Source organism: Empidonax traillii, unplaced genomic scaffold, assembly GCF_003031625.1.
Source record: "Empidonax traillii isolate 1590-97213 ecotype Southwest subspecies unplaced genomic scaffold, ASM303162v1 scaffold997:size582561, whole genome shotgun sequence".
Classification (NCBI taxonomy): domain Eukaryota; kingdom Metazoa; phylum Chordata; class Aves; order Passeriformes; family Tyrannidae; genus Empidonax; species Empidonax traillii.
Genome location: NW_020956190.1, coordinates 348,434 through 363,074, shown reverse-complemented (window position 1 = coordinate 363,074; position 14,641 = coordinate 348,434). Strand labels below are relative to the sequence as shown.

General features: G+C 37.9%; 1 protein-coding gene across 8 annotated transcripts in view; it reads right to left on the bottom strand.

Annotated features, from left to right (window-relative positions):
• SYNE1 (spectrin repeat containing nuclear envelope protein 1) overlaps window positions 1-14,641 on the bottom strand; it is a 276,624-nt gene that overhangs the window by 216,818 nt on the left and 45,165 nt on the right. For all 8 annotated transcript variants that reach the window (XM_027903871.1, XM_027903873.1, XM_027903872.1 and 5 more), the window contains exon 3: window positions 494-555. In XM_027903871.1, coding sequence (XP_027759672.1) covers window positions 494-555 — 62 coding nt within the window. The remainder of the gene's footprint in view (window positions 1-493; window positions 556-14,641) is intronic.

Genomic DNA, 14,641 nt, shown 5'->3' with positions numbered 1-14,641 from the left:
AAAAAAAAAAAAAAAAAAGGAGTTTTAGGTTGTTTTAGTAAGTAACAACAATAGTTTCACGATACATCAGGTAATTAATTTACTATTGAATTCATGAAGCACTATTTATGTTTTTAACCAGTTCAGGATGCTTCTATCAAACTACACAAGAAATTACTTGAGTTTTATTCAAATATATTGTATGTAATAAGGCTACTATTTCTATTCCAAAGAAAGCAGTTTCAAATATTTTCTCCAGCTGAAATAGCAATGACTGTGCTAGCCTTCAGTTTTGACCAAAGGAGCTGGGTGGTTGCCTCTGGAAATCACTTGCATTTCTGCAGCTGACAACTATCATGGTGAGATTCATCCTCAATCTTGTACAGATCATAGGGGTTCCTTTTTAAGTTTATGAAATACTGCTCAGACAAATCTGAAATATTCTGTACTCCAAGGCCAGTATAAATAAAAAGGTTTGATTTTTAAAAAAATAAATTTCAAACCCATGCATTACCTTAGCCAGATGAGTATTGATCCATTTCGTGAAAGTTCTTTTCTGGACTGACTCTTGCTCATCTGAAAATAAAAGGAAATCAGTTTGATTTGACATTGCTGGATACTTCCAGATTTACAGAAGAGTAATATTCCCACTATATTTCCTTGAGACAGCCAGTTTTGCCTCTAACAAATACTTCCTATTATTACAATAATGCTCTGATACTTGATTATTTGAAAAGCCTTATGTCAAAGTTCACATCTTAAAAAGCCAATGACCAATTAGACATGATTTCAAATCTGAATGCCAAAACAAATTTGACTTCTAAATCCATTCTATACTTACCCAAGGTGTGAACAGCTAAAACTTCCCTGTACTTTTTAACTAGACTCCATCTCTGACAGTCAAGTTGCTTTTATGTTCCAGGTCAGCTAGGGACTTGGGAAAAAAATACTCTTAGCATGTATATCTGAAAATGTTTGGAATGTTGAATTAAAGATTTGAAATTGCATTATCAAACTTATTTGTCCTCTGGGAGATCCTGTCAGGAAGGACCCATTAGCTAATTCAGGCAGTTTCTATATGCTACTTACTCCTTTCTTGAAGCAATTGTCTGATTTATAGTGAATTTCACTGATTGTCAGATAGTCCCTGAGGGACTGCTGCCAGATGCATAAACAAAAATAGTTCCTGAATGAGCTGCTCCAACTTCAGCAGCAAGGGGCATGGCTGTCTAGGGAAGAGAATCACAGCACTATAACCCGTCCACAAAGTCCTGTCCCTTCTTTGTGGGTAATCAGTTTTGACACATGGAATAATCTCACAACAGACGCATTCAAGTATTTATGATGGAGATTTTTCTTTCAAAAATAGAAGGGAGTATCTATTTCATGGAAAACCAAACCATGTTATTACTATAAGCAGTTCTGAATGAGCACCTTCTTTCCCAACAAAATCCATATAAATACAGTTGCTGTTAAATATTCACTTTTTATAACAACACATGCTCATCCCAAAACCTACAGATGTAATATCTAATTTTAGTTACTGCATTTGCTAGTGACTCGTGCGCTGCATAGCATTTTCCTGATTTACACTCACGCAGTTCTGCTTCACAATGAGGTTACATAAGGATACAAATCACCAAATAAAATTCTTAGGCCAAAATGTTATCTTCAGTGGAACAACGATGGTTCCCTGACCATATATGAGCCCCCCGAAAGTGTCTCTGCATTACAGTTCAAGGATATCTTCTTTACATATAAATGTTATTTCACATACAAGAAATACCAGAGGGAAAAAAGATACATACACTCTCCAGCATCTACTGTCAGACTAGCACACTTAAGGCCTAAGAAAATAAGTTTGCATTCTTTATTTTCTTTAGATATCATTGGGAAGGCTGTCTTATATAATTTTTAAACATTCATCTCATTCTTAGGATCTACTTGTTGCACTCACAGGAAATTTATGAAAAATATCACGCGAGATACTGCATCGTGCTTCATTCAACGCTGACTGTTTTTCGCGGGGGGGGGGGTCACTTGACTCTGTATGTGCCAATTGTCTCTCCATTGTGGCAAACAGACTTCTCCCTGTATGGTTTCTAACCATGAAGATGCTTTCCTTATGATACAAAGTAAATGTCATCTGTGCTCTGCATTTATATATATATATGGGTAGCCAAATTAATTTCCATGGAAGTATTTGCACACTTCTATTGGATTGTGTGTGAGGAGGTGTAGGGATAAAGATCAAGCACACACAGAATCAGTCCAGATTTGCCTTCATTCACACGTCTGTAACTTAAAATTCCCCAGCAACCCTGATACAATGGTGGCATGACAAAATAAACATACTGGGCCTTTAGAAGTCAAATTTCTCATCAAAGAAATGAGTGAAAATGATTCCCTAATTTGTAGTTCCTGTGCATCTTGGTGATTTACAAACAATCTTCTGACAACAACTGGAAATCAGAGAACCAGCTTCCAGCTTCTGAAGAGACAGTTAACCAGCAGAAGACATACCTAGTTTCAGTCATATCAACAAACAGCAGAAATAGCCTTTCAAAGTAATCTGTTTCAAGGGAATTTATGTGAGCAATATATTCTTTATGAGCCCAACTGCAACTACTAACCATAAAGTTTCCTTGGTTTTAGCACTTCTTTTGTATAGGCTTAAAAGGAACAGATTTTACCACTGTAAAATCTATGTCTGAACATAACACAACTAGTGCATTGCTTTTAAAAATTCCATTGTAAATACGCTTTTTACAAATTTACCTGAAAACAAGTACGTTCATTGACCTGATATAAATTCTCTGTAGAGATACTCTTTATCTATACCCACAAGACGTGTGTGTCACACAATTTCTGACCTTCTCCCCACTTGCAAGGACTGTCAGCTCTGTATTCGCAACACTTACCCTGCTGGTACTGAAAGAACTCTGGAAGCACATTAAACGATGTAACATTTCTGCCACCAGCACCTTTATAGCGAGCCATAAGCACTGCTGCTGCTGCTCTCCTGCTGCTGCTGCTGCTGCTGCTGTGGCTGCTAACGCCGTCTCATTTGCAGCGTTTCTTTAGAATATAGCCAGAAGAAATCTTTCAAGAACGATCCAATTTCTTTCCTTCACTGGAAATGCAGGCCTCTTGCACAAATCCCTCCACTGTCTCTTATCAGAGAATTCACATGAAGCCAAACCTTAAAAACATCTTTGTATATTCTTCCAGAAATGCAACAGCCAGACAAAGCTAGCTGTACTGGAAGTAGCAATTCTGCTGGTCTCACTGCCATCATCCTTCTCCACTGTTTTCCTGTGGAAAGATTATATTATCTGAGCACCAGCCAATCCGCTAGCAGAAATCTCTGATGTCAAGAGCTTGAATAATTCATCCAGGGACTGGGACAACGCAACTACACTGCTGATATCCTAAAGCAGAAAGATGTGTGCCTGTAAAAACTGATGCAGCCTTCTCACCAGTGCTTTCGTAACAATATAGTGCTCAGTAAGCATAAAAATATCTGAATGGCATAACCCTTCTCTAGGTTGTCATACATAGAAAGGAAAACAGCTTTTAAGAACAACCACTTAGGTTCATCACTGCATACTCTATTGCAGGACACAGATGTCCTTTGGCTTTGCAACTGAAAGAGTAAAGCAGAAGAAATAGCAAGCAATGAATCTCAACAGATATGCAGGCCACTCAGCTTTTAATAATATATTTGAACTCTTTCAAAAGAGGATGAAATATATGTAAGGATGCACAGATTTTTTAGAGTGCACCTAAATCAGCCTGAAACATACTCAAATTTCTGATTATATGCAGGATTTTTGATTTTATTAAATCAAAGCACCAGATTATTTACCTGATTTTTTTCTTTCCTCTAGTAAACCGAAGGTAGATATGAAACACTCTGTGTTGAGATTCATGTGTTATGTACAGAGTAGTACACACTACTGAAATGAGAATAAAAAAGGCCCACTTCTATTATGCAATTACTGTAAATTTATTGTTATACAGGTCGAATTCAAATTTCAGTTTCTGTAAAACATGATGACTCTAAAAATATCATTCTGCATCTGAAAGAAATGTTGCAAGAACATTTCATGTTATTTAACCAAATGTCTTTCTTTAATTGGCTGGAAATATCTTCATACTATTAAAAACATTTTCTCTCCTAAAGCATCAGCAACAGACTGCACTTTTAACTGACTAGGAAAAAAACTCACAAATGTAATTGGATATATTTACTATAAAACATTTAGAACAACTTATTCTGAGCAATGAACAAAACTAGTCACGTATCTTCAGATGGTTATGAATATGCTGATGGAATATTCAGCATGCATACATTTTAAAATGTCTAGTGTCATGTTGACAGGTGTGTATTGTGCAGCAGCAGATGGCACATCAAGCACCTCTTGCCTCAGGTGCTTGGGGAAAGGATGGTGGGAAGGCAGCTGCAGTGCAGTGTGGCAAACACAGGGTTCTGCTGCAAGGTAACACAAGGAGGAGGCTCATATACAGAGTGAGAATCACGACAGCTTGGTTCACCCAAGTCTAATAAAAGCATCTTGACTGATTCTCAGTGACTAAAATGTTGTGGAGTTTTTTTTTTTTGTTTCTTGCTTTAGTGAAATTCAGTTGAAGTTCCCCACAGTTACTCATTTTCAGGATCCTTTTTTTGTTTTCTTTGGCTTTGAGAGTTCTGCCTTAAAAACACCAAAGCTTTCTGTTTCATTTTGTCTTCCAGGTTTTTGATGCCTTTAGGAATACACTAAACCAACCTGGAAATGCAGAAAGGTTGCAAAAACAGCTGCAGTGTTTCAAGATGTCACTTGAGAACACAACGCAGCACAGAAAGCAGCAAACAGCACCTCGTTGGAAAATTTATACATTCTCTAAAGCTTTCAGTAAGTTAGGTTACATAGCAATTTCCATCTTCATTAAAGACATTTTAACTTAAAACAGCTGTAGAAAAGCTTGCAGAGTCAAAGCAATAACATGGAGACTCTGTTTATGAAAATGAGCAATTTCTTTAAGCTATACAGTTTAATCAACACTTCCAAACATGTGGATTACCCCAATGAGGAGTACTGCACAGAGGCAATGCAGGTTCATTGCTTTTCCTTTAAATCTCCAGTTAATGGGACAATACCAGGACACTTAAAAAAAATTAAATTTGGTGATAGTTCTACAGTTAACATATCGTTTCTAAGTTGCTGAGTTTAATAGTAACACTATACACTTTAGGATTAACAAAAGCATGCTATGGGTAAAGTGAGCAAAGAGGGAAAAATTGATTTCAGCAGCCATTGCAACTCAGTTGACAACAAGACAGCACTACTGATACAAAGAATGGGAATGTATTTTTAAATGCCTTCTGCATGTAGGACTTACCCATTTTTTATATTTGGAGGGGAAAAAAAGGATTTGTCAGTGTGGCTTTCAAATATATGGCTCTTACCGAATGTGCTTTATCAGAGATAGTGAGATGTCACAGTAACAGATAATTTATCTAAATTTCCAAGTTTTGAGATCTAGGTCTACACACCAGTCACAGCCTGCTCCACCACTGAGGACCAGCCTGCTCCTAAACAGTTTCTGCAGAAACGAGGACTAGAAGGCAACAAGTAACCCTTGGCCAAACCCCTACAAGAGAAAAAATAGCAGGGATCAGCATTCTGGGGTTCTCACCAGCATACACCACTGCTCAATCTAGAGGTAACCTTAGTACAGTCATTTGGGAGCCAAAGGTTTTATGTCATCTGGAAGAGTGGAAATAGAGAAAACCCACACCCATACATTTATTGCAAGCATATACTGGTGGAATAGTTACAGGAAACTGAAGTGTGGAGAAGCAGGCTCACAGCTGCAGAAGCATTGCCTGCAGTGTCATGTGCTGCTGGACAGCAGCTGGCACATTGCTGAGGACTTTCTGCTCTCACTGTCTAACTGAAATGTATTTACAAAATATGCATTTTGATTCTACACATTTCTTATGGATTTCCTTTACCTCTAAGAGAGAGCAGGTGTCTATCCACCCACTAGCTAAAAAATACAAAGGTGATTCAATTTATCACCCAAAGAAAGTTGCATTTTAAAAATATCTGGTTAGAATGAAGAACAAACTGAAAAAATCAATGCGTCTTCTTTTGTTCTCCATCAATCTATTGCAAGCACACTCAGCAATCAGTCTCTCTGGAAGCAGTTGCTGTGGACAAGCGTAAGCAGTTTAAATTTTAGAAATCTGGAAAACCACAAATCTAGCCAGCCCCACAGAGTGCTTTAACTCAGGCTTTGGATCCACCTCACAGCAGCAGTTTGATTGTCACAGGGTACATTTATCCTGTGGGAGCTGGGAGACTTCCAGTCCTTAAACCCAAGGTAATGCCCTGTTGTGCCCATATTGTCATGTGCACTTGTCAAATGTTCCTGCTTCATTCAGACACACGTTATCCCCCACTTTCCTGTGCTCTGGTTTTCACAGAAAGGAACAGAGCATGAACAGAGAACATTGATCTTGATCCTTAGAAGCCAGGACATTGTAAGGACACAGCTGTGCTGCCCATAACTGCTCTTCACTTTGATCAGAAGGTTTCCCTTAGTGTTTAAAGAAATGAATAAGAGCAATATGATTCCTAGAGTGGGTTGGAAGATATGCCTAAAATGTAATTTTTTGGACTTTGTGCCTCTTTCCTGTGCCCAGTCCTTGCAGCATGCTTGCTCATTGGTTTTTTGTTTTGAATGTCTAAAAAAATCAAACTAAAATTAAATTGTTACGCAGTGTATTTTGCTTGCTTGGGCTGCATTTTTTCTCCTCCACATGTACAAGCAGAACGTATTCAGAACTAATCAACGAATGTATATGCATTTTATGTTTACTGTGTATCTGCCTGTGCTGCTGCACTATTATTCTCATCATCTCCACTAACTGCAGTCTTGATCTCCATGTGATGTAAATATATTACTCATCTATTATTCACTTTCATAGTATCTGCACTCAACTGAATACAGTCAGAAATGAAAACAACACCCGTCAGAAAACCATTACAGGCTCATATAATTCATTTTTTAAAGCAGTGCCCTGAAGAAGATATTAACTAAAATCAGGATACTCAATATTTGGGATGATCATGTGCAATGGCTTCAGCACCATCTGAAAGATTCAGGATTTGCTGCTCTACAGGTGTCTGTTAATTTACCAGTTTGGCATGAGTGACAGGGAACTTAAGTGTTCACATACATATCTTTTCAGATGAAAACTACCTGATGTAAATGATCAGACTCAGCTTTGCATTTTTCCTTATAATTACTTATTTTCCTTAATTTTGTACTTAAAGAGATGGTTTGGATGTTGACATATTAGTTAAAATTTAGATAATCCAGTGAATTTCATTAGTAATTCTTCTACATTGTACTCATATTTCAATCCACTCATGCTAATAAATGGAAACATCAGTTGAAGAACTTTTTTTTTCATAAAGACTTAAACAGTTAAAGACAGTGATGAAAAATCATTTTCTCATCTATAAACCCTATCTACTACAGTAGTATCTGCAATGACCATAATAAAAAAAATCCTTAACAATTTTTTTTTGTTTTTTTTTTTTTCACAGTTTGCTGCAGTTCTGCAGCTGACATCGTGTGGCCATTTACACATTTTGCAGCCTCGCGTATAATAACCTTTGTGTGCTGCTGGTCCATTCCCTTAGAGCTTTCATAAAGTCAGATTGAAAAAAACCACGCCCTACTGAAAAGAAATCTAATTTTTAACAGAAGTCTTAAAGATAAGCGGTACTTACACCAAATCATTTAAAGGAGATCTTTAAAAATATTGAAATCTATCTAGATCAGTATCAGTATGTATATACACGTATTTTTGTTAGTTAGGGCTTTAAGCAGTCATTCCACTGGCAAAAAAGGTACTTAACAAGAAGTTATAAACAAATACTTATGAGATTAGATTGAAGGTAGCAGATCTTTGAAAATGGAAAGCATACGTTCTGATTCCATCTTTTACCCAATGTATGGCACTTACATGGACTCCTAAAACAATGGATAGTCTTGCTCTCCTGAAGCCAACCTTGTCAAGTAGGCAAATTACTGTAACAGTCGTCACTGCCTTGCAGTAGATTTGTTGATATTATATGACATTATTAGGACTGTTCACAATATTATTCACTACAGCCTGGAGAGATTTTGTGCAAAAATGTCAGAATTTGAATTTGAATATTTAATGTTTGTCTTTCAGAAGAATCAGATATGTAAATGCACTGCACCAAATGCACCACATGGAGCAAATTTCTACCACCAATGGTAAGATTACTATTCTTCTATATCTACAATGACTTTAATAGCCTAAAAGCGGTGGAAAAATTGACTTGGACATGAAAAAGCTCAGAATCTACTGAAATAAATCAAAACTAATGGAGACATACTGGTCACATGCTATTCAATGGATTAAATCAGTATATAATGGTGCAACACCTGTAATTTATAAATAAATCTGTGCAGAAAACCAAAATATACATTATGATTCTTGTCTTACCTCAATCACATCTCAGTTCTGTTTATGACTAAATTCAGTGTCATGGCAACAGTTAACTGAAGGTTTACAAAACTGTAAAATCTATGTATTCCATGCAAACTATGGGCAGCTTTACTCTAGAGATAACTTTTATTACAGTCACATATATTGTAGACATGAAGCTCTACGAAAGTCTACCTAATGGAGAGAATGTAATAGTAATTGCATCACCAGCTGACCACTGGAGGTGACTGTCCCACTCTATGTGCTGGTGCAGCCCCACCTTGAGTTCTGTGTACAGTTTTGGGTGCCACAGGACAAGAAAGATATTAAGCTGTTAGAAAGCATCCAAAGAAGTACTATGAAGATGGTGAAGGAACTAGAGGAGAAGCATATGAGGAGTGGCTGAGGTCACTTTGTCTATTCAGCCTAGAGGAGACTGAGGGGAGCCCTCATTGCACCCTACAACTTCCTTGTGAGGGAAAGAGGAGGGGAAGGCACTGATCTCTTCTCTGTGGTGACCAGTGACAGGACCCAAGGGAACAGCATGAAGCTGTGTCAGGAGAGATTTAGGTTAGATATTAGGAAAAGGTTCTTCACCCAGAGAGGGGTTGGGCACTGGAACAGGCTCCCTGGGGAAGTGGTCACAGCACCAAGCCTGACAGAGTTCAAGAGTTTGGACAATGCTCTCAGGCATATGGGCTATGCTGTGTGGGGCCAAGAGTTGGACTTGATGATCCTTGTGGGTCTCTTCCAACTCCGGATATTCTGTGATTCTATTTTTGAATACTCAGAGCGATGATAATTTTAAATACATTTAGAATTAAATGATGACTTGTTTCCTCACATACTCAGTTATTTTCAACTCAATAGGTTCAGTATTAGAAGTAAATGGAAGGGTTAAGCACTCATACGGTGGCTACAAAGAGAACAAAGACTCTACCTTCACAGAAAATCACACGGAGAAGACAAGGGATAATGGGTAAAAGTTGCCCTGGAAGAGGTTTCATCTTGATATAAGGAATGGATTTTTTTAAAGCAAAGAACAATTATTCACTGGAACAACTTCCTCTGGGATACGGTAGAGTCCCCATCGCTGGAGATATTCAAAATGCCATTTGACAAGACACAAGATAATCTCATCTAGGCTCCCATTTCCCCCAAAAGGTTAGATAAGTTCAAGCCTCACCTGTTCTTTGGCTCTGTGATTTCATGGAAAACTGTTCTGTATTACTGGTAAGAAATGTGCTCTGTTACTTACAAAAGTCTAAGAATTTTTCACTATATTTATAAAATCATACACATGATCAAATCTCTTCAAATTCAGGTTCAAATCAGGACCTTACAAATTAATTACTCTTCCATGTTTGAAATGTAATGAAATAAGAATATACATGAGTTCATACAAAAACTCAGTTCTGGGAGAACGCTAACTCTTATGTTTCATTGTTTAATAACAAAAAATAAAAATAGTTATTAAAAAATCGATCATATTCCTCTAAAACAACAACAAAAAATACTTAAAACATTCAAGAAACAGGATGATGGCTGGTATCTATGGAGGTACTGAAGAGATGCCAGAAGCGAAGAACAGCATGCAACCTCTATGTGCATACATTTTTCCAAGAGAAGTCTTGTACAAACATAACATGGCCTTAGATCATGTGGTTATTCCTCTCAAAGTCACAACCATCTGCTGTTTCTGAATGCCAGCCTTCACAAAGCCTTGAATATACTTTGGCACATTACGATGGTTTCATACCTTCATCTGTTTTCCTTTGTTTTCCTAAGTGTCTCCAAACAAGTGTCTCACTTTAAAAAAAGCAAAACCATCATCTCTATATACACCATCTCTACTGTGTAATATGTAAAAAATTCTGACATATTTACACTGAGCAGTACCTGAGAGCTATTCCATTATCACCGAAACTATTCACAAAGCAAGTTACTGTGCAGAACTCAAAAAGAGGGCTCCTTTGATGAAAGAGCTTCTTTAAATGATGGTATAGGTAGGAAAAAAAAATTTTAGGGTTCCTTAAAGACTAGTCTAAGTCTTTAATATTTCAGCCATAATTTGGAGAGAAAAATCTCATCAGTGCTTATAAAGTTTGCCAGTGACTCATTTGGGAAACACAATTACAGCAGAATCAGAATATCTTGAAAATTAAACAAATGGAACTGACTGAAGACTTAAAAAAGAATTCTATTACTAAGTAGCTTAAAATGTAAGGCTATATAGTCAGAGAGTAACATGAACTTCTGCTGTGAGCTCAAAACTTACTATACAGAAATCAAGAAGTAGAAGAAGAAATGCTTTTGTAGTTCTTCTACAGGAAAGATGTAAGCTACTAGTGTGACAACAAGCAAATGTAATGTCATGGTGCTATCAGGTAAGATATGCCCAGCTGAACCGGAGAATAAAAATTATTGTACCAGGCACAGTAAGAAACCACGTGGAGAATTACACAGAGTTCTGACAACCCATGTTCAAAAAATGTGAGCATCTGGAATAGGTTGAAGAGTTATCTAAGAGAAAACTAAAATGGTGTAGATTGCTTACCCTCAGAAAGATTGTAATTGCTCTTTGCAAATATATTAGGGAAAGAAATGAGCACCAGAAAAGGAAAAAACTCCTTAAATTAAAAAACATGCAAAAGCAACAGAGCAGAAAGCTGTGATAGGATATGAATATATTTAGGCTGAACTTCGAGGAAGATATTCACCCTTAGGAAGACTAATGCTCTGATCACCGAGGACTTCAACAGCATTTTACTGGTGGGGTACCATATAAAAGCAGATAATGAATTACTTATAAGACTTTTTCAGTCCTGTTTTCCAACCTGTCCTGTACATCTACCACAAAAAACATGAACTTCTAAATGAGCTAAAATTATCCATGTAAAATTAACAGTGCAAACAGAGGAGACATTTTAAAAGCAGCATAATTATGGAAATGAAAAGTTAACATTGATAATACTGTGTAGTAACAGTAAAAACTTGATTCATTGACAACTTCATTATGGTAACTAAGTGCTATCAAGGCCTGGAAGACTGTATAATTGCTCAAGTACAGAAAGATATAAGAATCTAATAAAGAAACTGACAAAGTGCTACAGACAGTGAAGAACTAAAAACAAGCACATGATTTACAGCAAACAATGCGTTAACAAGTCAGTGGAAATAGAAATATTTTTTGTCTCTCTATCTACAAGCTATTTGTGATGCAAAGACTCTTAATTGTAGATTGGCTGCTTCTTCACTTTTTTCTCAATACACGAATGAATAAACAGGATCTTCAGAGTTACACAGTTGGCAAGAAGCAGAGTTCTGGTTATCCTCAAAAAAGTCTATCTTAATTTGTCCAAATTACAAACCTTTTCAAATTCTAACATACACTTAAATTTTAGCACTTAGACTCGCCAAGAATCCACCTTCATTACCTTAATGAAACACTAAGCAGACTGCACACAAACTGTTTCACAAAGAGTGGCTGAACACACTGCCACTTGGGGAATATAGGGGAAAAAATTAATTTTTACTGCTCATAATTGCTTCAGCTCCAAGTTATCCTACAAAGAAACTGCATGCTCAACACTTAACCCCATTTTTCCTCCCATCCCCATGATGATGGCTAGATTTAGTTCTCTGTTTCAGTCATAGAAGGGACAAAAGCTGGGTTAAAAGGAGGAATATGAGCAGGAAAGAAGAAAGGTGCGAATTATCTAGAGAACATGTACCAAGAAGGTGGAAAAAACTGCTGACTGGCATCCGGAAAAGTGAAAGAAACAGGTAGAATCTTCTTGTGCTGAGGAACATCTGTCCTGGAACGTATGATACTATTGTCACCGCCGAAACAACTCAGAAGTTACATGTGTCAGATATAATCATGCCTGCACAAACTTTATTTTCTCCTCTTCTATATATGTGATAAGATTAGTCTTTAATTACATAGGTTTTAACTAAATGCTCCCGACCATTTTTTTGAATAAATGGAAAACTGTCAATTAATGAACTGTGTTTTTTATTATTTACAGTTTTACTCTCCCTATCAGCCCTAGTGAATAAGCAAACTTTGCAACTCTTGTACTATTTTTGTAACTTTTCTTCTCCATGATAAGAAAATACTAATGTAATCAATTTCATTAAAAAAACCCAACCAAACATTAAAAAAAAATATTCTTGAAGGTCAACCATTTTAAAGAGAAAAATGTAAAAGAACGATGGCTAATAATGTGAATGAAAACAATTCAATCAGCTGAAACCAAGTCTTAGGAATGACAGACTTCATCATACATCAAAATCAAGAGTGATGCTGCCATGAAGGGAAAGATAGTGGTGGTCTGCAAGCAAATAATTGTCCTCATACTTAATTGCCCTAATCCTGCAAACTAATGAGAATTTTGCCATTAAAGAAATAAGCATTTGTCATTGAGATTATACGTCAGAATGGCCATCATTTATTATCCAAAATACAAAGGTACACGTTTTTTTTTTTAATTATTGTTTTATATCATATATATTTGAAAAGAGAAAATATTTCCTGTCACACAAAAAGTTTTGCTATTACTGGGCCCTGCTGGATAAACTCCTGCCCTTTCCACCTCCTAGCATCAATTTTTTTTCCAGAAATAATATTTTTGCAAGAAGCCTGAAAATTGGAAGATATGCTGAGCTCATCAAGTCCACAACTGCTCACACCAAGAATTTGTTTCTTTTTCCCTGTGGGAATCCGATTCTAATTAAACTGCCTAGATCTTGATAGATGTATTCTTCTGTATAAGAAAACATAGAAAAAGATACTTCCTCATAGGAAATTTCACATGTGCTGGGTATCTGTAGTGGGTTTCTGTGGGTAAGTTTTGTAGCGGGGATGGGGGGGCTACAGGGGTGGCTTCTGTTTGAAGCTGCCAGAAGCTTCTGCTGTCTGGTGGAGCCAATGCCAGCCAGCTCCAGGATGGGCTTCCTGCTGCTGGCCAAGGCCAAGCCAACCAGGAATAATAGTAACGCCTCTGTGATAACACGTTTAAGAACAGAAGGTTGTTGGGCAGAAAGACTTACAGCCAGGGAAGAGTGGAGTGAGAACGTGGAAACAATAAGGCAGACACCAAGGTCAGTGCAGAAGGAGGGGGAGGAGGTGCTCCATGCACTGGAGTTGAGGGTCCTGCAGCCCGTGGTGCAGACCATGGTGGGGCAGCTGTGCCTCTGCAGCCCATGGAGAGACACTGGGGTGCAGAGACCCACCTGCAGCACATGGAGGAGCCCAGGCTGGAGCAGGTGGATGCACGAAGGAGGCTATGACTCCATGGGAGATCCAAGATGGAGCAGGGTCCTGCCAGGGACCTGCATCCCATGGAGAAAGGAGCTCACACTGGAGCAGGTTTTTCTCAAGTAGGACTTGTGGTCCTTGTGGGGGACCCACACCAGTACAACTCATCCATGAAGGACTGCACCCTATGGAGGAGTGACCCGTGGGACAGCAGTTTCATGAAGGAAGAGCTGCTGATTGTGGGATGGACTCACACCAGAGAGGTTCATCAAGGACTGTCTCCCATGGGAGGGACCCCACAGGAGCAGGGGAAGGACTCCTCTCCCTGAGCAGAGGCAGAAACAACAACTGACTGTAATCCTCATTCCCTGACCCCCTGCACCGGTATGGAGGAGGAGGGAGAATACGGAAGGAAGGAGGGATGGAGGGAAGGTGTTTTTAAGACTGTTATACTTCTCACTCTTCTGCTCTGATCATGTTAGTAATAAATTTAAGAGATATTCCCACTTAGAGTCTGTTTTGCTCATGAAGGTAATCAGTAAGTGATCTCCCCCAGCTGTTATCTCAACTCATGAATCCTTAGCTTTTTTTTTTTTTTTTAAATTCTCCTCTGTGCAGTTGCAGAGGGGAGTGAGAGAGTGGCTTTAGTGGGTACCCGGTATCTGGCCAGGGTCAACCCACTACAATATCCAAAATTATACTGAAGTGATATAAAAAGAAGAGATGACAAGCATATTCAGAGCAGGTTGTTCAGTAAATAAAACAGAAACAAAAACCCATCAACCATCACAACAAAAAGAAACATTCAACAAAATGCAAAACAACAATGACATCTCAAATCTACCCAAGAACCATGCTGTGAC